The sequence below is a fragment of the Podarcis raffonei genome, chromosome 9, assembly GCF_027172205.1.
Source record: "Podarcis raffonei isolate rPodRaf1 chromosome 9, rPodRaf1.pri, whole genome shotgun sequence".
NCBI lineage: Eukaryota > Metazoa > Chordata > Lepidosauria > Squamata > Lacertidae > Podarcis > Podarcis raffonei.
Window position 1 is genome coordinate 70,598,633 of NC_070610.1, and position 24,851 is coordinate 70,623,483.

Here is a 24,851-nt window from a genome sequence, read left to right on the forward strand (position 1 = left end):
TATTACTACTACTACTACTACTACTACTACCACCATGTCTTAAGCACCTCCTTATCCTGACCCTCAGAGCTCCTCTAAAAAAGCAACCACCACAAAACTCAACATACACCAGCAAATACCACTTCAGGGAATCTATATCCTGAGATTCTTACAGGGGGTTGGTCTAGATCAGGGGTGGCCAACTCCCAAGAGGCTGCGATCTGAATTAAAATCTGGCAGTGATCTACCCCCGTTTTTGGGGGGTTCAGGTCAAAGTTGTTGAGCTTCTGTGTGGGGAACCAGTGATCTACCACAGATGTCCAGTGATCTGCCGGTAGATCACGATCTACCTGTTGGACGCGCCTGGTCTAGATGACGCATGGGATCCCTTCCAACTCTCCAATTCAATGACAAATCAAAGGAGCAGCTCCCAATGTCAATATGAATGGAGTGCTTTCTTAAAATTCTTTTCTTACAGGGCCAATAAAGGGCCTCCATCTTTTGGTCATTTCTTCTCATCCTCCAAACTCCTCCCCCTGCTTTTGCTGGCTTAACTTCTGTTATGTACTGAGTTGAATAGGATCCAAAATGCAGCAGTCTGATTGGTCCTAGAACGATAGGATTCAGAATGCAGCAGTCTGATTGGCCCTGGAACAATAGGACCCAGTATGCAGTATTCTGATTGGTCCACAGGAGCCACCCAATCCAGCTTCAGGTGGAAGTAAATCCGCAACCTGATGGGCCTACAGGAGAATCCCGGAATTAGCCAATCACATGGGGCCCATTGTGTAAATAATGTATATAAAGCAGACATCTTGGGGGAACTTCCATTCCTCCTTGCCACTATGAGATGAATAAAGAGCATGAAATCTACTCTCGACTCCGAGTATATTTCATTGATCAACAAACCTAGGTTACGGTTGCCACTATTAACTTGGATCAAACACCACAATGGAATGTCTGGCGGTCTTTTATTTTTTTTAATCAGTGAAATTTATGCTTCTTCATTTCATTTCTGTGCCGTTCTATATTTTAAAGAAAAAAATCTCAAAGTGGTTCACAACCCATTAAAGCATCAAATCCAGAATAATAATAAAAAATCAAGGTTCAAGGAGAATATTTCAGATCCTTCTCTAAGCGACATTTTACTTTCCCCATATTTTTTTACCTACTTCAACACGGGGGAAGGGGGCTGTCTTTGGTCTCCCTATCTCCATTTTTGAATGGGGGAGCCTTGGGGGTTGCAAGCCTTTTGGAGGGCATATTGCATGATTTTCCTTCTATTTTATAATCATTAATATTTATCATTATTAATTGCAAATACATTTTATTATCAAGCACCCATCTCATAGGAACAGATCTTTACCAGCTGGTTTCTGTATTGCATTTTATTTTTTATATGTGCTCTGGTTGTTGTTTTAAAATGTGGATAGATTCTCTCTAGAAAGGGATGGATGAGATTTGTTTTATGAAATTCTTATCATGTTCTTGTACTGCTAAACCATGGAACACGCTTCTATCTTTGATCACAAATATTTCAGTTTAAGATTGTGTATCGTCAAAGTTTTCCCCAGTTCCATAAAATGCAAGACAGTGATGCGCTTTTTCAGCAAAGAGTGACAAGATATTTTTTTAGTGCCATGAAATCCGTAAGTCAAATATCAAGCTGAAACTCCTTGTAAAATAAGTTCCTCTTTCAGAGAATAATATGTAACACTTGAGATGTTCAAAAAGTAAGAAGTGGTGACAATATTTGCAGCAGTTTCTCATTTCAGCTTCCCATATGACATGATTGAAGACGATATGACAAATACCTCTTCCGACCCGTCTCGCTCTCCAGGCTTCAGGAAGCTATCAGCAAGCCTGGGGAATCCACGGGAGTTCCCGCAGGGCTCCCTAGGCTGCGGATAGCAGCCTGCTGCCCAGAGCGCGGGGCGTGCTGAAGCAGAGCACCCCGCACTTCGGGCAGACATCCGCAGCCTGCTTGCCCGGAGCGTGGGGCGCCCTGAAGCAATGAAATCCTCTCTCGACTCCGAGTATATTTCAGTGGGGCATAGGAATTTGTTCTTTTTTTTCTTTTCCCCAAAATATAGTCCGGCCCCCCACAAGGTCTGAGGGACAGTGGACCGGCCCCCTACTGAAAAAGTTTGCTGACTCCTGGTATGGTGTATGGACAATGGTCGGGGGTGATGGGAGGCATAGTCCAGCAATATCGAATGCCACAGATTCCTTATACTGTACCAGTGATGGCCAAACTTGGCCCTCCAGCTGTTTGGGGACTACAGTTCCCATCATCCCTGACTACTGGTCCTGTTAGTTAGAGATGATGGGAATTGTAGTCCCAAAACAGCTGGAGGGCCAAGTTTGGTCATCACTGCCTTATCTTTATCCCTCAACTAGAAGTTAATACCTAGAATGTAGTTAATAATAAAAGCCACCAGGTGTCAGTAGAGGATCAAGTTCCAATATTTATTTATTTTCTTTCCTTTCCATTTGCAGACTGCATCCTATAAAACATAGCAAAGCAATTCTCTAGTGTCTCCTTCAAGAATTGTGGGGTCTGCTTTTAATAGGTCAGGGATGCACCGAGAGTCCAATATTTATGCAAAAGTGTTGGCTAAGATCTATTACAGTAGGTTTTTCCATCCATGGACTATCTATAGATGTGCTCGAGTGTTTATGTTCCTTTTTAATAAGCAAATAAAATTTTAAAAACAACCAAAAATTATTGTAATTCTGACATATATCAAAGTGGATATTAGTAGCTTTGGAATTAATCCACTCAAAAATTCCCCCCAAAATTCTCGCTTCTCCCCTCCAACTGTAATATACCGTATTGGCCCGAATATAAGCCGCACCCAAATATAAGTCGCACCTTTAAAACTGGAAGGGGGAAAAGAAAAGAAAAAAGAAAAAATACCCGGATATAAGCCGCTCCATTCCTCGCTGCTCCTGGCTGCATACTGTAAGGTTGTGAATATAAGCTGCACTTTAACTTTTCAAGGTTGGAATTTAGGGGAAAGTGAGGTTATATTCAGGCCATTACGTTATATACCAGATCACATTACATATGGATTCTTCAAAGAATGAACATTATTAAGCTGATTGTTATGTACTGAGTTGAATAGGATCCAAAAGGCAGCAGTCTGATTGGTCCTAGAACACTAGGATTCAGAATTTGTCTGATTGAGCCACCCAATCCAGCTCCAGGTGGAAGGGAATCCGCAACCTGATTGGCCTACAGGAGAATCCCGGAATTAGCCAATCACTTGGGGCCCACTGTGTAAATAATGTATATAAGGCAGACATTCTGGGGGAACTTCCATTCCTCTTCACCACTATGAGCTGAATAAAGAGCATGAAATCCACTCTCGACTCTGATCAACAAACCTAGGTTACGGTTGCCACCATTAACTTGGATCAAACATCACAATGGAATGTCACCAGATCACATTACATATGGATTCTTCAAAGAATGAACAAATCTCTTTTCATATGTATTCCATTCATAAATTGGGCATCACTACAGCCAGAGGCTACACCCAACGGATACATCTTTTTCTTCATTTTGCTCCCCACCCCTTTTGTCAAACAAGAAATAGTTCCTGTACAAAACTATTTTTGTCACCAAGAGGGGAAAAAATGGGTTGCAGGATGTCTTTCTAGTTTCCTTCCTAGGATGCAGAGTCAAGAGGTAATACTAGTATAGAGTTATTGTACATCTATTGTTATTAAAGTGTCACTATCATCCGCTTCTATTACGTTACTCTTATTTATAGTCCATGGAATCTTGTGTGTAAGAGGGAATCAAAGGAACAAATGGCTTACAAAGTTAATCCACAAACGTAGAAAAAATGCTAAAGAATGAAATGGTACCCTGAGGTACTTATTCCCTTTATGGATTTTAGGTAAGCTGTAAAAGAAAAGAAAAGAAAGAGTTTTATTGGAAATTTATTATGCAAATATATGTTAATCCTTTGTGATTTTCCTGAAATTCAGTCCTTCTTCTAAAACTGGCTTCTATTACTGGCTTAATTTGCAGGATTTACTGGACCTACGTGATATGCTGGCTGACTTCTAAATGACATTTAACTTCATTGTCAAAACAGAAGTGGCTTACCACAGCTTCCTCTGCTGTGACTAAGCTTGAACAATGTGATGATCCTCATGATTTAAATCAGACCAAGGATGCGCTGCTGAGAGCTACGCACATCAACCCTTGTAAGTTGTTACCAATCCGTCTGTTCGACACTAATTCTAATACGAATCAAACTGTCCAGTTTTGTTGAAAAGTCCTTACTGACCATATTCTTGCAGCTGATAGTTATTTATATCTAGAAATTTAATCCGTGCGGGTTTTGTGCTTGCAAGTTTTCCATTGGCATCTGGTTGGCCACTGTGAAAACAGGATGGCAGAAGCAAAAATGGGCGTGCAATGGACTCCGACATTTGCATCGTAGGCTACACTCCAAAAGGTTTCTACACACAGAGCTGCACTATCCAGGCAACCAAGAAGGATTATCACAGTCAAGGATATATCCTAGCCAGGCAAAAATGACTGAGGTGGGTTGGTGAAGGAAATTGCTTGGGGAGAGGAAATAGACTATGCGGAGTCCTGAAAACTAAACAGAAAAGCGTGGAGGGCGACATTTGACGCTTAGGCCTGAGGTTCCTTGCTGCTGTAGATGCTTCAGCAATAAATTCAGGATTCTCCAGGGGTGGACTGCGATCTACTCACAGAGTTAAAAACTGGCAGTCATCTACCTTTTGGGGGGTTCAGGTCAAGGTTGTTGTGCTTTTTAAAGGAAGGAAAGTCCCATTTTGGGGGTGTGCAGGGTAAATGTGGCGCTTTTTTTAGGGGAGCAAAAGTTGTTGAGCTTCTTGGAGGGGGGGAACCAGTGATCTACCACAGACGTCCAGTGATCTACCGTATTTTTCGCTCTATAGGACGCACCAGACCATAGAAGGGGGAGAACGGTGGGGGGGGGATTTTTTTCTTGTTCTCTCCCTCTAAAACAACGTGCGTTCTGTGCGTTCACCCGAAGCCTCCGGAGGCTTTGGGTTCCTTTCGACCTGCTCTTTGGGGCTGGCGGGGGGGGGGAGCGCTGCTTTCCCCCACCGCCAGCCCCAAAGACCAGGTCGGGGAACAGCGGGAAGGCAGCGCTCTGCCTTACTGCTGCCCCCCGAGCTTGTGGGGCTGGTTGTGGGACTGCCAGCCTCAAAACCAGGTTACGGAGCAGCGCAGAGGCGGCGCGGCACCTTCCCGCTGCCCCCGAGCTTGTGGGGCTGGCGGTGGGGGGCAGTGTTCCACCTTCCCCCCACCTTCGTACAGCCTTTGTAGCCTCCGCAGAGCAGCAGGGGGGGAAGGCAGCTGCGCAGCACTCCGTCTCCCTGTTCTGGCTTTGAGCTTAGCCGCGCAGCCTGCATTCGCTCTATATAATATATAGGGAAATATATTGGATATTGGATACCCCATAAGGGAAAAGGGCAATTTTTGTTTACAACAGACAATTAAAAAAAACAACAACTCCTGTCTGAATAAGAAGGGGGGAACTCTAACGAAAAGTATAAATTAAAAAATCTCCTTCAGCAAGGGCTCCAGCGTGTCGCTCTGCATCATTCCTAGCTCTGTGGGCTGCTTCTTGGTCACCCATCCCCTCTCGCGCTCCCTCTTTCGCTGCCAGCTATTGGCTGGCCCTGGGCCACGTGCTCGGCGACGGGCCCGGCTGTCCACCATCCCGCTGCCCGCCAGTGCCCCCGCTTTCTCCCTGGGCGCCTCTCTCGCCGATGGGACTTTGTCGCTCACGAGGCCCAGCGCGGAGGGAGAAGCAGGGCCGGGTTCTGAAACGTAGAAGCAGCGTATCCCTCCGCAGGTAAAGCGCCGAGTCGTCGCCCGGCCGTGCAGAGGTAACGGGCAGGTACAGGCGGCGGTGATTGGCCCGGCTTGCTGCGGAGGCGGGCCCGCGCGGTCGCCAAGTAACGGGAGGGCTCCCTGGTTCGGAGAGGGAGAGCAGCATCGGCAGCTGCGTTAGGCTGAGCCAGGTCATTGGCCCGCCTGGGTCAGCGTTGGCTGCACTGACTGGCAGGTGGGCACTGCAGGGTTTTCTCGGGTGGGAGGCGCAGCGCTTGGGGATCGAACCAGGGACTTTCTGCATGCGGAGCAGGCGCTCTTTCCCGCTGGGCTACGGCCCGCACCCGGGTAAGTTCTCCCTAGCAAAGCCTTATTGGCATTTTCTTGGGCGATTGATTGATTATTTGGTTGGTTGGGTTATTTATTGCATTTGTTTATTTATTGCATTTATTTATGTGTTGCATTTTAATGTATTTATTGCATTTTAATGCATTTATTTATTGCATTTCGTTGCATATATTGCATTTTCTCTACAGTGCTCAGGTGGTGCGCCTGGTTCTCTTCCTAAATACCCAGCTGCTCCCCCTCGTTTAATCCCCCACAACATTTGTTTATTTATTGCATTTTATTGCATTTATTTATGTATTGCATTTTAATATATTTAATTTTTATTGCATTTATTTACTGAATTTTAATGCATTTATTTATTTATTGCATTTCGTTGCATTTATTGCATTTTCTCTACGGGGCTCATGGTTCTCTTCCTAACCACCCAGCTGCTCCCCCTCATTTAATCCCCCACAACAACCCTGTGAGGTGGGTTAGGCTGAGAGGCCCAAGGTCAAACCAATGAGTTTCACATGGTGGAGCAGGGATTTGAACCCTGGTCTCCCGGGTCCCAGCCTATGTGACACCCACTCTTCTCGCAAGAAAAGGAAAGGTCCCATTCACTTTTATAAGGTTTCCCGGTGGGTTGTGCCCTCATTGTTGTGGATTGGCACTCTCGGTCTCCTGCTCATCCTGATGCCCCCAAACTGCTCAGCTCTTAGTTAGGTTCACCTGGGGTGGTGCCCCAAAAGTTCCGCTCAGAGTAGATCTATTACAATTAATGGACCTAAATTAGCCATGTCTGTGAACTTCAGTAAGTGTACTCTGAGTAGGGCTGGTGTTGCTTACAGTCTCCTGTATTTGGCTGACAAATGGCCAGTGATATAGATCTATGATCTCCTTTCATGCCCATCTGTCCTTTTTTCTTTTTAATCTGCTGACCCTTTCCCTCACTTGCTTTGCGACTATTTCCCCCCATTAATATGCACAATCAGAAATTTCAGTATTTTTAATGTAATTACATCGACAAAGCAATATCATAATGACGGTGATGGTTCGTGAAAATAAAATTCCAGAATAAGAAAGTGTGGCTTAGTGACTGCGACTTTACTATTCAGTGTTTTGCTCCGGAGAATTGTAACAGGTTTGTGTGAATTGGATAATAGTTTTGGTGTAGTTGGAGACTAAATCAGGCTTTCTGAACCTCTGTATTTATATACAATATTTTTGGCCCCTCTTCCAGATTCTAGGGGGGTGAGAAGTTTGAGAGAAGAGGGGGGTTATAGATCTCCTCTTCCACCAGAAAGCATGAGGTAGAAAAAATAGCAGCACTATTCCATCTCTCTTGCTGCTTTTGGGTGCATGTAAATTGTCATTCTTTCAAGCTGCAGTTATTCCATCAGGCTACCTGAATTGTTTCCATCCCAGCCAGTTTTCGAATTTTTAGAATTCTGGCCCTGCCTCTCCTATACGTACTGTTTTTCCAAAAAAATATTTTTTCTTCTTTGCCTGCTGTAAGCCGCTCTATGTGTTGTTGTTGTTGTTGTGTTGTGTTGTTGTTGTTGTTGTTCTTCTACTTCTACTTCTTCTTCATCATCATCATCGTAATCTACCTTTTTCCCTTACAGGGACTCAAGGTGGCTTGCAGATAAAAATAAGAACAGTTAAAAACATTGGGGGGGGGGGAAGCAATCATTAAAAACCAATTAAACATTGTTAGAATTAAAACTCTTTCTTAGAATCACAGCGTTGGAAGGGACTCTGAAGTCCAACCGCCTGCAATGCAGGAATGTCATCTAAAGCATCCATGACAGATGGGCATCCAGCCCCTTTCAGAATACTGTACACTCAACCTACACTTTGCCCTGGTTCAGAATGAAAAGCATAAATTCCACCCTGTTAAAGATGGACTTCCAGGTGAATTTTGAACACGGGTTCCAAGTACCACCTTCCGCCCGCAGGCCCTTGTGACCTTTTAAACACCCGTTTTATTAATTAAAAGAACAGTTGCCTGTGAGTAGAGTGTTGCATTTGCTCAAGATGATGACTGGATTGGCATTGTGGAACATGGTTCAGGAAAAAATTGGCCTCTTACGCCAATTTCTACCACCGAGTGAGGTTTTTAAAACTGCAGAAGAGAAGTGTGCAGGTGAAACTCGAAAAATTAGAATATCATGGAAAAGTTCATTTATTTCAGTAATTCAACTTAAAAGGTGAAGCTAATATATGAGATAGACTCATGACATGCAAAGCGAGATATGGCAAGCCTTTATTTGTTATAATTGTGATGATCATGGCGTACAGCTGATGAAAACCCCAAAGGCTTGCCATATCTCGCTTTGCATGTCATGAGTCTATCTCATATATTAGTTTCATCTTTTAAGTTGAATTACTGAAATAAATGAACTTTTCCACGATATTCTAATTTTTCGAGTTTCACCTGTATATTGAAAGTGCTGACAGTCACAGTCTTAGCAGTGGTAGAACAATATATCTGTTAAAGCTATTAAAACCCTACAAATAATTACAGTAAAAACAACACGGCACCAACCCTTTCATTATATGTGCACTATAAATGTGCAAACAAACAAACTGGAACCTTTAAGAACTGGTGCCTGAGCTTGCCTCTGTCTTCCTCCCTCACCCCCATCCCTCTTTCGCGTGTCTTCTGTCTTTTAGATTTGTAAGGCTGAAGACAAGAACTGACTACTGGCTTTCGTACGCCACTCAGGGAGCTTTTTCTAATAAAGCCTATTGGGACTCAAATGGCGGACAGTAGTTGGAACTGGAGCTAATGAGTCAACAAATGAGGCAGAGTCAACTACAGTAGTACCTTGGGTTAAGTACTTAATTCGTTCCGGAGGTCAGTACTTAACCTGAAACTGTTCTTAACCTGAGGTACCACTTTAGCTGATGGGGCCTCCCGCTGCCGCCACGCAGTTTCTGTTCTCATCCTGAAGCAAAGTTCTTAACCCGAGGTACTATTTCTGGGTTAGCGGAATCTGTAACCTGAAGCGTATGTAACCCGAGGTACCACTGTAATTTTAGTTTTCTCCCCATCTTCCTCTCTGTTGAAGTGCTTCGAGGGCAGCACTGAGGCTGAGGAAGAGAAAACCAATAGGCAGTGCTACCCCCTGGACTTGGGTATAAGAAAGAAGGCAGGTATGGGCAGGCTGAGATGATGATGATGATGATGATGATGTTTTTTTGTTTGCTTATACCTCGCCCATCTGGCTGGGTTTCCCCAGCCACTCTGGGTGGCTTCCAACACAATATTAAAATACAGGAATTCATCAAACATTAAAAGCTTCCCTGAACCCTAAAGATGGATGAGGTAGTGGCCCCTTCATTTTGGTGGACCAGCCTCTACTGGGTAAAAATGCTTTAAGTAGGTTAGAGCACCTGGCCATTATTATTATTATTATTATTATTATTATTATTATTATTATTATTTATTTACATTAATTAAGTTTGTATACCCTCCTTCATCTGTAGATCTCAGCTTAAAAATACAAGAAAAAAAACACAAAATACATAATAAAAACAAGAACAAAACAATATTCCCCGTCCCACCAAATGCATGTAAAAGGATATAGGATGTTATTCAGCCTGGTTGAAGAGGAACGTTTTCGCCTGGTGCCTAAAGGTGTATAATGAAGGCGCCAGACGAACCTACCTGGGGAGAGCATTCCACAAACAGGGAGCCACTGCAGAAAAGGCCCTATTCTCGTGTTGCCATCATCTGGACCTCTCACGGAGGAGGCACACAAAGAAGGCCCTCAGATTATTATCTGTCCAGGACAGTTTATATGGAGAGAGATGGTCCTTGAGGCATTGCAGTCCTGAGCCGTTTAAGGCTTTATAGGGTCAAATCCAGTACTTTGAATTGGGCCCGGAAGCTAATTGAGTGCAGTTGGGCCAGGATAGGTATAATATGCCCAAACCGTGAGCAGCCTGGCCTCCGAATTCAGCAAAAAAAGGGGGGGGGCAAAAACAGCTATTAAAATAATGGTAAAACAAACAAACAAAAACAGAATTTCAAAGTTCTGAAGTTTTCATGAAGGAATAAATATGAATGTTTTCCCCTTGATAAAGATATATGTGAAACACACAGTGAACATTTCACTCTTCGTAGCTGCTTTTTGTATGAGTAAAACCTGCAATTAAATGGATGCTGTGTGTGTGTATTTAGTTCTTTTGAAGTACAGTTCCTTTCTCGTTTTATAGAATGGTATTCTTCCACCATTCTGTTCTGAAGAAATGCACTTCTGATCTAAAAGTGTTCACATTTTAAAGGAAAGTGGTGATTGTGCACATTAAAGTATTGTTAAACATGTAGATAAAACAAAAATAAATAATAGGTGTATCCAAAACTGGTGGTGTTTGATATAACCACAAGCATGACTGTGAGACAAAATCATTGGTGAAGAAACAGTCTTTTAGAGCATTGAGCCTAAATGCTTTATTGTGGTGTAAAGCTATGAGGGGCAGAGACCACATTATCTGATACTGTACAAATCTTGCACATACTATATGAGGAATCCCACAAGATGTATTTGCTTGTTTATTGCTTTGTTAGTCAGTAGCAGTAAAGACTGCTCACTGCAACATTTTGGTGGAACAGCAGAGCTATTGCACTTCTGCAGTCTGGCCACTCACAGCAGAAGGTGAGCAGGCAGATTATGCCCAGCTCAGCCCCACTCTAAGAACACCCCATTTTGGAGCTTTCTGCCAGGCACTGCCAGCGGGAATATTAATTTTATTTATTTATTTCATAAAATTTATACACTGCTTGGTTGTAAAATAATACAGTGGTACCTTGGGTTACATACGCTTCAGGTTACATACGCTTCAGGTTACAGACTCCGCTAACCCAGAAATAGTGCTTCAGGTTAAGAACTTTGCTTTGGGATAAGAATAGAAATCGGGCTCCGGCGGCGTGGCAGCAGCGGGAGGCCCCATTAGCTAAAGTGGTGCTTCAGGTTAAGAACAGTTTCAGGTTAAGAACGGACCTCCGGAACGAATTAAGTACTTAACCTGAGGTACCACTGTAATAATAATAATTGAACTGGTTTGCGCATTGTGGTTTATTGCGAATGAGCAGCTCATGGTCTGGAGAGAAGCAAAACTGCAAGTGCTGGTTCACATGTAATGCTAAGCCAAGGCTCTTGGTTTGTTGCACCTGGCTGCAGGCAGGGTGGAGCAAACTGGGAGTGATTTATTAACAGGAAGGCATGGTTTACTCTGCAAACCATGGCTTACCATCATGTGTGGATCAGCTCAGTGTCTGAGGCCATGTACAGCATTCAAAATTTGCCAGGCGCCTGTTGTATCTTGCAGCTGGCTATTGGCCGCTTGCAACCAAGTGAAGATGCCTGGGCGGGAGCCAGGATGATGCACGCTGTCTCCACCATCTGGAGGTGCATGCCTGGGGAATCCTTGGATCTTGACTGTTTTCACATCCTGTCGAATTCTACCCATTATATTTTGTATGCACAATCAGAGTGAATTTTAGGAACCTAAAAATCATATTGAAAAATACAACTTTTGAGTCACCTGGCCCAAAAATGGCAACTAGGCATTCCGTTTTGGTGACTGTAATCCTTGTTTAAGGGGTCATTTGGCTCCTAGCTTATATATCTGAATTTCTAACACTGGTTGTCTACACATTTCTGTTTACTCTGCATCCTATGTTCTCCCACTGCTGTCTTCGAGAAGCTTGTATACACAACGTCAGCCATAATCCGTATCTATCCTGTAATTTCTTGTGAAATACTGCATTTTGATGCATTCCCCCCGCCCCAAATCAGCTCTGATTTGAATTGAGAACTGCTCATTGGGTAAAGGCATTCCTGACTGATCTCTGCATGCCATTCACATGCAGTGAGTGATGTAGATACATCTCAGACTGTGCTTATGTGTACAACAGGGTGCAAATGCATTTAAAACACAGTGAAAATGACCTTCAAGCTAGTAGTGTGTACACAGCCATTGTCTAGAAGTTTTGGCACCCTGGTGTTGAAATACATCTGTACACCATTTTTATAATGTAACACTGGTGTTTAAAAATACAGTGGTACCTCGGGTTACAGACGCTTCGGGTTACAGATGCTTCGGGTTACAGACTCCGCTAACCCAGAAATAGTACCTCAGGTTAAGAACTTTGCTTCAGGATGAGACCAGAAATCGCGCGGCGGCGGCAGTGGGAGGCCCCGTTAGCTAAAGTGGTACCTCAGGTTAAGAACAGTTTCAGGTTAAGAATGGACTTCCAGAACGAATTAAGTTCTTAACCCGAGGTACCACTGTAGATGGAACAGTGGTAGATATTTGCATTCAGTGGGTGGCTTAACAGAATTTTGGCACCTCTAATGAGGCAGTTGCCATTGCTTCCTTTCCATTCTTAATTTATTACTGTCCTCTTAGCACTTGCTTTCAAACTTTGGAAACATTTCATAGATAAATATAAAATGCATTTATGCTAAAACACTTAGAGATCGTACTTTGAAAAAGCCGAAGGCTTCTAGAATAGAGTCAGAGCTGTATCATGTTGCAAATATTAATTCATGCTCAAACAACAGCAGTTAGAATGTGGCGTTTTGGGGCCAAAGGAAAAGGACTGGACCCTGATTAAAATAAGACCGAGGCTTTGACCGGCAAGGCTCTCAGAGGAAGTGCGTATCTCCACACCCCCATCCAGGCTGATTTATTAAAAAAGATCCCTTTACACAGTGTTTGTAAGAACCAATCTGATTTCTTCTTTTTATCTCTCTTTTTTAAAAAAAAATAATTCAAAATTAAAACAAAACATATTATCCAAAAACATATCATCCTTACTTTTTTCCCATTTTTCCTCCCTGTCCCCACCCTCCCACACAAAACCTACCCCCCAACTTCCCTCAGTTCCAGTCTTTGGTTTCTCTGAGAATGCTGTTTTCTGCATGTTACAAAGTTGTATAGATCCTCAAACTATTGTGCTGATTATTATCAATAAAAAGTTTGTGAATGTTTATTCAAAGCCAGCCAAGGAGTCCAGTTCACTTTGTTGCGTCTTCAAATACTTTATAAAGGGTTCCCATTCATCTTTAAAGTCACAGTTATCCTTGTCCCGTGGCTTATATGTTAGTTTTGCCAGTTCTGCATAGTCCATCAATTTTTCTTGCCATGATTCTTTAGTTGGGGTTTCTTCAGTCTTCCATCCTTGTGCTATTAGAACTCTTGCGGTCGTTGTCGCATACATGAAGATGTTTTTTCAGCTTTTTTGGCAGATCTTTCCCTACAATCCCTAACAAAAATGCTTCAGGTTTTTTAACAAATGTTAAATGGAACATTTTCTTCAATTCGTTGTATATCATTTCCCAAATTTTTTCAATTACATTACAGTCCCACAGAACTACAAAGGAGCGCATTCAGCAACCCTGGAGGTCATAACGAGCAATATGCATGATAAGAAGGATGGCAAGGAGGATAGAGTTCATTATCACCTTTATGTGAAAATCTGTTTCCTGGCCCTAAGATTAACATATGATGATATACATCTTTTATGGCCCAGGATGCATGCCTGGCGAAGCAACTGGCAACTGGGCTGTGTACTTGACTTGTCAAGCAAGAGAAATGGACAGTAGAGGAAATGGCCAGACATGCAGAGGGTTGTGGGATTTGATCAGAAATTATTGTCAATGACTCAAACCCAGTCAACACCATGTTTTCTTAGCGGACACAATGGCTTGATGCATATTTTATAATTCCTCATAGTAATCCCATCTGATTTTCACACTCTGGATATTTGCACTCCTACATTAGAAGTACCCTGCAAACAATGCAAGCATGATGTGTGCCCAATATATATTTAAAAATACCTGAATGAAAACGGAACTTGAGAACCTGGCAGACATTTTTATAACTGCCTTTCAAAATGTTGCATACTCTGGTGTCTGGGTGCAGTTAATTCTTGGATGAGCTGTGAGGCTGCGCAGGTGCCTCTCTTGCTAAAAAAACAAACCCTACACTGCATAGTTTTCCTTGGGCTGGAATAGTGTGAAGATGTGGAGATGGCAGGCAGATGCGGGTGGTGCTGTGAAATCATGGTCATGCCTGCACAGTTTAATAGCCAGCTGCTCAAGAAACCTGAGATAAGATTATGGAGGCAGAAGCAGACTTGATTCTCAGGGATTGAAGTCATTGGGTCCAGGCAGCAAATGCGTCAAATTGTGTCCTGAACACACAGCTTTTTGTTCTTCCGTATACGGGAGGAGTTGCTGTTATTTCTTGACAATACTGTTGCAGTGAGGATAAAACATGGCCTTCACTCCTGACTCCGTGTGGTTTTCTTCAAGGAGGTTTTCAGTATATTTCATGCGCAGAATGCAGGGACATATGCGCACCCACCCTCCAGGGGGTGTTTGCAGTTACAGGCTCTGCTGCCCCGTGGTGAAGACATAGCCCCCTGTCATTTTGACAATCGGTATTTTATTTCTGTAAGTCCTTTATCAGTCAGTGATCTTGGATAGCTTTACGACACACAGTGGAATTCACTTCACCTCTTTAAGGCAGGTGGAGGGTATGACGCAAAGCAGTTATAGAGAATGAAAATACCCTCTCTTTTTTTAGAATGGGGGAAAGCAGAAAAGTGTGAATCGTAAGTGGATCCCTTCAAAGTCCAGAAGTTCCTGGGAAATGTGTTAAGGGAGAATCACAGCTAATTATCTGGAGGACAAGGGAAGATTCATACTGTGCGGTCAACCACTTTAGAGTTAATTATCTACTGACTTGAGTCACAGTTATTGACCTACTTAGAAACTCATATATATAAGAGAATCGCCAAATGGCACCTTAAATCTAGGTTATGGTCTCCACAATGGAATATCTAGCTGCCTTTTTTTTACTTTACATAAGATTTATTATTATTATTATTATTATTATTATTATTATTAATTGCATTTCTATACTGCTTATATATTAAAGAAAAAAATCTCCAAGCAGCTTACGACACATTAAAACATCAAATAATCCGGAATCTAGCTCAGTTTGGTTAGATTCTACTCTTCTGCTCCCAAGCCAGTCAAGAGCTTTCAATCTTCAGAACAAATTCAAGCCTCAAGGGAAATATTTCAGATCCTTCTCTAAATAACGTTTTGCTTTCCCCACATTTAGTTATTTGCTTACTTAATTTATAAAGCTGCCCCATAGCAGAAGTGCTTTGGGGAGCCGGTGTGGTTTAGTGGTTAGAGTGTATCTAGGGTTATTGTTTTGCCCTTCCCTTCAATCACTCCTGCCCTCTTTTTACCATTACAGTAGCTTGTTCTGGGAATGCACACAGGTATTTCTGTCCCCATGCAGTTGGCCGGATTGTCTGCTTTAAGGGCAGCTCTCTCCCAGGGACCTCAGCCAGAACATATAACAAGATAAAGATTGGCAAGGTTTCAGTCAGCTGAGATCATGTACCAGGATGAAGAAGAAGACATAAGGCTCTTTAGCCGCTCTGAGTGACCTTCGTGAGAATCCCTTATACCCGATAAGACTTGGGACAATGCCAGACCATAAAACAATGAGGAACTGTTTCTGCAAGTGTTTGCCCTGTGAGCTGCCACTTGCCAGATCGAGGCAGATTTTAGTTTTGAGCAAGCAGGGATGAAAACAGGCATAGGCAAACGCGGCCCTCCTGATGTTTTGGGACTACAATTCCCATCATCCCTGACCACTGGTCCTGTTAGCTAGGGATGATGGGAGCTGTAGTCCCAAAACATCGGGAGGGCCGAGTTTGCCTTTGCCTGGATTAACAAGCACGAGAAGATTTTTGGAGTGTCAGGGAAAAGATAGAAGTGGCCTTTTCCTTCTCTGGACTCCATCTTCGCTTCATCTCTTTTTCACAGATGCAGTTTATTCTTGCGTCCTTTGATAGCATATCTTCTCTGGAATACACAAGGAGAAGAAAACTTTGCCTTTAGCTTCCATTCTTACTAGTTGTAATAATTTTACACTAAGTGAAGCTTATCTGCCCTGCTCTGAACTCGAGGTTCAGGCTTCACTATGGGGGGGGGGAATTAAAACATTTTTCTTTAATTTTTACCTGTAGTCATTTTTTGTTTGGATTTTTCCAGGATCAAATATCCTAGAATAACAGATTCATTTAACTTCTATCTAAAACCACAGGAGCCTCTTCCCTGGAATCTCACACTGGATTGGGAACTCTTAAACCAAAAGCCATGTAGGTGAGACAGCCAGGATAATGTAGAATTCAGCAGTGGTTAAGGCATAGTTAATTTTAATCTTGCATATCATCATCATCATCATCATCATCATCATCATTGATTATTTATACCCCACCCATCTGGCTGAGTTTCCCCAGCCTCTCTGGGCGGCTTCCAATCGAGTGTTAAATATTAAAAACTTTAAAACTTCCCTAAACAGGGCTGCCTTCAGAAAGCTTTTAAAGATAAGATAGCTGCTTATTTCCTTGACGTCTGATGGGAGGGCGTTCCAAGAAAGCCCTCTGCCTGGTTCCCTGTAACTTGGCTTCTTGCTGCGAGGGAACCGCCAGAAGGCCCTCGGCGCTGGATCTCAGTGTTCGGGCTGAACGATGGGGGTGGAGATGCTCTTTTGAGCTAAGTTTAATAGTTAAAATATTGATATTTTATTCATATTTTGTTTTGTTTTCCATATAATCATTAGTTGTATATGTTGTTCCTTATTTCTTTCTCCTCCAAAATTCATTCATGTATAATGTGGTGTTAATTTCTGTTTGATATTATTATAATCTTTCATAAAAACTTAATTGGTCTCTAAGGTTCTACTGGACTAACAAACTATAGTTGGTCTCATTCACTGGTCTTTAAATACACTTTCTAACGGATTTTATCTTCTCCGAGTCCTGTTCAGTCAGCACCCTCTTGCATGTTGCAGCAATGTAAGAACCTCATTATCAAAGGGTGCATTTTGAGCTAAAATTGTAATTAAGCTTTCACCATGTTATTGTCATGTTTTTTAGAAAATGCAAGAGATACTGTTTCCATGGAGGAAACAGTCAATTACTGTGGGTGGGTGTTTTCTTTTAAAGTGCAAGGGTAACCTTGTTAACGGGATTTCTTTTTGCAGCAATGCGGAGTGAAGATCACACTTTTAACCTGAAAAAGGAGTGCTTGTCTTCTGCGCCATGCTCTAAGGTACCTGCACATGAAGATGAAAAGGCCAAGTGGGTTTTTAAAAGGTACTTTCAAGTAAGTGACTCTGTCTATATCAGCCGTAAATTCTTGTTTTAACATCTCGTTTATTATTTCTCCTTACGGGGTAGGGTGTTAAAGCCTGACTGCTGGCTTTGTTTTAAAAGTTATATTTGCCACTAAATCCTGGAATGTTTTAAAAAAAGAACACCACCCATGCTTGGTTCAGTGAAAGCACAAGAAAAAAGAAGTTGTGTTTTGCTTACAAAAAGATTCTGATTTATTCCACTGCTTTCTGAATACTATTTTCAGACTTAGGGTTTATCCGTACTTCCTCTTGTGCCACTGCATTCCTCTGGGGGGGAAACCTCTCTTTAGCGCTCAATCGGAACAAATGGCAATTCAGGTTTGTCCCAGTTGCCTTTTGTTCTGATCTATCGCTAAAGAGCAGGTTTTCCTTTGGAAAAGAGCAGGGCCAGGGGAAAACCGCTTGGACAAGCAGAAATGTGGATGAGCCCTTAATCCAGTGGCAGATTACCGTATTTTTTCGTGTATAAGACGCCCCCATGTATAAGACGACCTCTATTTTTTTTACCCAAAATTAAGAAATTAAGTTGTTTACCCCCCAATTGCCGCTGCCAATCTCCTGATTGCTGCTGCCATTAACCACACGTCCCCCCTCTGCATTCACTATCCATATATAAGACAAAATAATAAAAAAATTCCTTCCGGTAGCACCTTAGAGACCAACTAAGTTTGTTATTGGTATGAGCTTTCGTGTGCATGCACACTTCTTCAGATACGTATATAAGATGACACCCAATTTTTGCCTATTATTTTTTTTAAGCAAAAAGCATCATCTTATACACAGAAAAATACGGTATGTTGTTGATAACGTAATCAAATGGTTTTGATAGCACAGTCTTTTGCATTTTTACTCAAGTCCTGCTTATTTCATTGGGACTTAAACCCCAGTGAGTGTTCATTGGATTGCTATTTGGGTCTGTTTTTTGTGTCAAGAGCTGAAGTCTTAATATTAGATGTGAATCGGGAAATAGGGGGACCCTATGGACGAGCCTCAGCAACCTCAGATATGCAGATGACACGACCTTGATGGCAGAAAGTGAGGGGGAATTAAATAACCTTTTAATGAGGGTGAAAGAGGAGAGCGCAAAATATGGCCTGAAGCTCAACATCAAAAAAACGAAGATCATGGCCACCTCCTGGCAAATAGAAGGGGATGAAATGGAGGCAGTGAGAGATTTTACTTTCTTGGGCTCCATGATCACTACAGATGGTGACAGCAGTCACGAAATTAAAAGATGCCTGCTTCTTGGGAGAAAAGTGATGACAAACCTAGACAGCATCTTAAAAAGCAGAGACATCACCTTGCTGACCAAGGTCCGTATAGTTAAAGCTATGGTTTTCCCTGTAGTGATGTATGGAAGTGAGAGCTGGACCATAAAGAAGGCTGATCGCCGAAGAATTGATGCTTTTGAATTATGGTGCTGGAGGAGACTCTTGAGAGACCCATGGACTGCAAGAAGATCAAACCTCTCCATTCTTAAGGAAATCAGCCCTGAGTGCTCACTGGAAGGACAGATCGTGAAGTTGAGGCTCCAATACTTTGGCCACCTCATGAGAAGAGAAGACTCCCTGGAAAAGACCCTGATGTTGGGAAAGATGGAGGGCAGAAGGAGAAGGGGACGACAGAGGACGAGATGGTTGGAAAGTGTTGTCGAATTACCAGCATGAGTTTGACCAAACTGCAGGAGGCAGTGGAAGACAGGAGTGCCTGGCCTGCTCTGGTCCATGGGGTCATGAAGAGTTGGACACGACTAAACAACAACAACATGGGCAAGCAGTTCTCAAGTCTGGGAATTGGTTTGTGTACCAGCTCTGAGTGGAGTTGCATTTCCCCTGAAGGAGCAGGTACACAGTTTGGGGAGCTTCTAGATGCATTGCTGTTGCTAGAGGCCCAGATGGCATCAGTGGCTTGGAGTGCCCATTTCCAGCTTCAGTTGGTGTGCCAACTCTGACTGTTCTTGGACTGTTCTCAAGTTGTCCAGTTTCCATTTCTAGAAAATTGCACACAAAAATATACAATGAAAGAAAGCCTTTCTTGATTTTATTGGTATGTGTAATTTTCATTTTAGTGTTGAATTGCAAATAAATATTACATTTATGGGACACCTTTTAGTGCTTTTATGCTTGTAGAGAAATAACAAAATTTCTCCTTTTTATTTTTAGACATGTCATCCTAGTTGTGATTGGCCTTTGCTTTGTCTACATGGTCAAATTAAGCTTTCATTCCAAAGAATGTGACATGGCAAGAATTCATTATGTCAACCCTGAGCACGCAAAGGTTAGTTATTATGTCATACTGAAAAATACAACTTTAGCCCCCAAATGGCAACTAGACATTCCATTTTGGTGACTGTGACCCTGGTTTAAGGAGCCATTTGGCCCCTAGCTTAGATATCTGAGTTTCTAAGACTGCATGTACAGTGGTACCTCGGTTTAAGAACAGTCCGGTTTAAGAACAATTTGGTTTACAAACTCCGCAAAACCGGAAATAGTGTCTTGGTTTGAGAACTTTACCTCGGTCTAAGAACGGAATCCGAACGGTGGAAGGGCACTGGCGGCGGGAGGCCTCATGAGGAAAAGCACGCAACGGTTTCGGTTTAAGAACGGACTTCCGGAACAGATTAAGTTTGTAAATCAAAGTACCACTGTACAGCCTAACTTCTGTGTCTTCATCTTCTAGAGAGCACAGAAGTATGCTGAGAAAGTTGTTCAAGCTGAGTGCCGGCCATCTTTTGTGAAGACAGGGATGGGCAGATTATTTATGGAAAAGTACAGTATGAATGCATCTCCTTTTGTAAGAAGAGACATAAATACGCAAGAAGCCATCTTCAAATACAAACCGCCCTTTGGATTTCACAAGTTTTCTGAAAAACTTCAAGACCTGTTGGAACTTTTACCCGAATATGACCTTCCGAAAAGCTTGCAATCGAAGCCTTGTAAACGCTGCGTTGTTGTTGGGAGTGGCGGGGTTCTTAATGGACTGGAGTTGGGCTATGCCCTGAACCAATTTGACATTGTTATAAGGTAGATATTGCTTTTTTTCCCCCTTGAACGTTTTGAGTGAAACATAGAGCTATGACTGCAGTTCAGGATCTTTGCTGAAAAAACGTTGGCCTCTGTTAGATTTGTGCTTCCTGTGCTCAGTTTGTGATCGGTCTTTTTCCGGTTATGACCGTTTAAAATGTGATTGTCACTACAGTGGTACCTCAGGTTCATACGCTTCAGGTTACAGACTCCACTAACCCAGAAATAGCACCTCAGGTTAAGAACTTTGCTTCAGGATGAGAACAGAAATCGTGTGGCGGCAGTGGGAGGCCCCATTAGCTAAAGTGGTGCTTCAGGTTAAGAACAGTTTCAGGTTAAGAACAGGCCTCCGGAATGAATTAAGTATGTAACCAGAGGTACCACTGTATGCTTTTCCATTTCAAAATGAATCTAAAATTGTAGCTAAGCAGGAACTACAGAGGGATCTTTTAGGTTTGTCTTTACAAAACTCATTAAGATGGGCACTCATTCATGTGATTTATTTTACTTTACAGGTTAAATAATGCACCAGTTCAGGGATACACAGATGATGTTGGTAATAAAACTACCATAAGGATGACATATCCAGAGGGTGCCCCTTTATCTGAACATGAGTATTATCCAAATGGCTTATTTGTTGCTGTTTTGTTTAAAAGTGTTGATTTTGACTGGATTCAAGCAATGGTGAAAAACGAAACACTTGTAAGTAATAGCCATATAAACACCTTATCAACGTTTGGGTTTCCTGTTACCCAGTGCTATCTTTCCAGAAAACGGGGTTCCAGAACTGAGTTCTGGCTGAAAAAAAGCCCTGGTATTACCTGTGTAAATAACATTGAGAGGGTTTTTTTAAGCTTAGAACTGCCAGAATCGATACGGTTTTCGTGTTTACTGTTCAAAATTCTTGGAAGTCTGCATAATCTGAGAATGTCTATCCCATTTCATGGAATGTATTGCACTGTTCTTCCAATTGGTGGCGCTGTGGTCTAAACCACAGAGCCTAGGACTTGCCAGTCAGAAGGTTGGCGGTTCGAATCCCTGCAATGGGGTGAGCTCCCGTTGCTCGGTCCCAGCTCCTGCCAGCCTAGCAGTTCGAAGCACATCAAAGTGCAAGTAGATAAATAGGTACCGCTCCAGCGGGAAGGTAAACGGCGTTTCCATGTGCTGCTCTGGTTTGCCAGAAGCGGCTTAGTCATGCTGGCCACGTGACCCGGAAGCTGTACGCCGGCTCCCTCGGCCAATAAAGCGAGATGAGCACCGCAACCCCAGAGTCGGCCACGACTGGACCTAATGTTCAGGGGTCCCATTACCTTTACCTTTACATAAGAACATTTAGTCCACCATGGAGGCAAAGCATTACCTCCATCATGGCTAGGAATGATTTAAACATGTAAGTCCCATGATTTATACATAAATAGCTAGTAGGGACTATTACTATGTGTACTCTTCACTTTTTCCAAACCTAAATGTGTTTTGGGAGGGCAGTTGTATAATAAAAATTAGACTGTATTATGACTCATAACCCTGGGAAGTGTGTGTTATACGTACGTTATGGATTCCAAGCTTTGTAATCATTTTAATATTCTTTTTCTTGCAGCCACTCTGGATGCGGCTGTTTTTTTGGAAGCAGGTAGCCGAGAAAATACCAGTGCTACCTAAACACATTCGCATCTTAAACCCATTAATAGTCAAAGAGACGGCTTTTGATATTCTGGAGTATCCTGAACCTCGAGCAATGTTCTGGGGCTGGGACAAGGTGTGTGTATGTTTTGCGGATAAAAGAAGATGCTTGCATTTTTCTGCTGCAGTTCAGTCATTGTTAAGGATACATGAAAATGCCTTAATCCAGGGTTCCCCAAACTTGGGTCTCCAGCTGTTTTTGGACTACAGCTCCCATCACTTCCTAGCTAGCAGGACCAGAGGTCAGGGGTGATGGGAATTGTACTCCAGAAACAGTTGAAGTTTGAGGAACCCTGCATTCCAACAGTCATTCACACTTTCACCTGATATTTTGCATTCCACTGCAATTTGTTTAATTTGCACAAGTTCCATTAGATATGGATATGGAAATACTTTTTTATGTAACGTGCAACAGACACACATATCTCATCTATCGACAATATTTACATACCAGCAGCTTCCCCTGGGTGTTCCCTGTCAAAGCTAATAAGTTTCCAGAGGTGTGGCCCTGATAGTCTTGTGCAGCAAAAACAGCCAAGAATTTTGTCGCACCTGAAAGACAAATCGATTCATCAGCTTTTGGCCATCTTCCAGCTCTACAAATCTATGATCAGCTAATACAGTCATACCTCGTGTTGTGTTAGGTTCATGTTGCGTCTTTTCAGCTTGCAAATGCGGCAAACCCGGAAGTGTATACTTATGGGTTTCTGCGCCCGCAGAAGCAGCGCTCCAGTTACAGATTTTCGGGGTGCGAATGGCATCCCGGAACGGATCAAGTCCATAACTAGAGGTACCACTGTACCTTTAACATCATTTACTTTTATTCTTGAACAAAAGTGTGATTGTTTTGCTGTGGTCAGTTTTGTTTCTTTCTTTACTAGTTGCCATTGACTGCATTGGACGGCTTTAACTAATTTTTATTGATGTCACCTGGTGCCTTTGGCATTAGGTAACTAAATAAATTCAGTAAATAACGGTAGATCACAATTTCGCAGTAAAACTGCAGTTTCAAAACAAAAACAAAAAACGGTCATGTAAAATAGAATATTGCAACAGCCAAAAAAGTATCTAAAGGAACTTAAGACAGACTTGTGCAAATTAAGCAAATTGCAGTGGAATGCAAAATATCAGACATAGCATAAGAAATCATAATTGCATGCACATTCTCCATGATTTTCTTCATTTTTAAACCAAGCAAAGAATATCAGGCATGGCTTAAGTCTAGGGAATCTTGTGGTTGCCTGTGTTTGGACAAGATGATGATCTGTTAATTGATTCCTTTCCTATATTTGTTAGTAATTAGTTGATTTGCAGCAGCAGTAGTGTGTAATATGGCATTGTCACCCTAATATAACAGGCATACTCTAATTTGGGAATGTAATTTCCTCCCCTTTAGAATGTGCCTACAATTGGTGTGATGGCCGTGGTTCTGGCCTCACATTTATGTGACGAAGTGAGTATAGCTGGATTTGGATACGATCTGAGTCAGCCCAACACCCCATTGCACTATTTTGACAATCTTTGCATGGCTGCGATGAACAGCCAGAGAATGCATAATGTGACTACAGAAGCAAAATTTCTTCAGAAGCTGATAAAAGAGAGAATTGTAAGAGACCTCAGTGGAGGAATACATTGCGACTTCTGCAGAAAGACAAGTTAGTGACTGAAAATGAGCCCAAAGACTGGATTCTGTGTGTTCCTGCAGCCTCCTCCTCCCCAAAGGAGGCACTCTCTGTTTTTCCATCTTGCAGGATGCCCTAAAGGACTTTTTATTACCGTGTTCAGCTGCTTTCCTTTTTAATTTTATGTTCAGTTGGGTAAGTATTTTTTAATGTACGTGAAAATAACGTTTTGCTTCCCACAAGGATTTTGTGGGTAATTTAAATTTCCTTAGTGCATATTTAATGGTTTAGTGTTTGGAAAGAGATCCAGAACCTTTTTATTATATAGGTTACTGTGCCTAGAGCTGTGTTTCTTGAGTTCATGAAGGAAAAAGTTCTCAGTTGGTGGTTCATTCTCACGTTGTGCAGCAGCACTTTTAAATGTGTGGATTTATTTTTATTATTATTAGAGAACATGAATATTGGGATATGGAAGTGACTCTCATTACTGGGTGAAGTGATCACTTACATTCCCTTCCTTAGACCATATTCCTGACATCTTAATTCTTCCTCCAGTGAGCCTTTTACACTGCAGAGCCAAGCCCCTTTTCAGTGACACGGCCAGAAAGTGCAGCATCTACTCCCAATTTAGAGGCCAAGGCCTTTAATAATCACCAAGCATGGTCTGGGCTGGGGCTGTTTGAAATCCGTCTTACTGTGAAGACGCTGACTTCCTTGAAACAAGCAAATAAGAACAATTTTGATAACCCGGTACAGTATTACAGTATAGGTGGTTTTTAGGTATTAAGTATTTCTCTCCTTCCAAGTCATGCATTACCTAGGGAGGTAGAACAATGATACGGCAGCTTCCCATAAGATCTGAATATCCCACGTGATTCAGTCTTTCAAATGTGGTAAACCTGTGGACCTGATGCAGCCCTCCTCCCATGATTTTTTTGGGGGGGAGGCACCCCCAATGTGAGGGACGCGGGTGGCGCTGTGGGTTAAACCACAGAGCCTAGGGCTTGCTTATCAGAAGGTCGGTGGTTCGAATCCCCATGACGGGCTGAGCTCCTGTTGCTCGGTCCCTGCTCCTGCCAACCTATCAGTTCGAAAGCACGTCAAAGTGCAAGTAGATAAATAGGT

General features: G+C 42.5%; 1 protein-coding gene across 7 annotated transcripts; it reads left to right on the forward strand.

Moving 5' to 3' along the window:
- The first annotated feature begins 5,828 nt into the window (after window positions 1-5,828).
- Window positions 5,829-24,190, forward strand: ST3GAL5 (ST3 beta-galactoside alpha-2,3-sialyltransferase 5). 7 transcript variants are annotated; one of them, XM_053404358.1, is made up of 7 exons: window positions 5,829-5,852; window positions 17,249-17,370; window positions 19,564-19,678; window positions 20,081-20,424; window positions 20,940-21,126; window positions 22,022-22,180; window positions 23,501-24,190. In XM_053404358.1, the coding sequence occupies exons 2-7, from the start codon at window positions 17,327-17,329 to the stop codon at window positions 23,762-23,764; spliced, it is 1,113 nt and encodes a 370-aa protein (XP_053260333.1). In that variant the 5' UTR covers window positions 5,829-5,852; window positions 17,249-17,326; the 3' UTR covers window positions 23,765-24,190. The 7 variants fall into 7 exon arrangements, with proteins under 7 accessions (XP_053260333.1, XP_053260329.1, XP_053260330.1 ...); XM_053404354.1 differs by having other exon boundaries at window positions 17,249-17,360; XM_053404355.1 differs by lacking the exon at window positions 5,829-5,852 and adding an exon at window positions 5,864-5,886 and having other exon boundaries at window positions 17,249-17,360.
- Window positions 24,191-24,851: the final 661 nt, after the last annotated feature.

What these genes read in the sequence shown, in the direction of transcription:
- ST3GAL5 (XM_053404352.1), top strand. Translation starts at nt 6,133, where the DNA reads ATGCGGAGCAGGCGCTCTTTCCCGCTGGGCTACGGCCCGCACCCGG. An exon ending in GCCAAGTGGGTTTTTAAAAG is followed by an intron (nt 17,361 to 19,563) that starts GTACTTTCAAGT and finishes TTTTATTTTTAG; the next exon opens with ACATGTCATCCTAGTTGTGA. An exon ending in TCAACCCTGAGCACGCAAAG is followed by an intron (nt 19,679 to 20,080) that starts GTTAGTTATTAT and finishes TTCATCTTCTAG; the next exon opens with AGAGCACAGAAGTATGCTGA.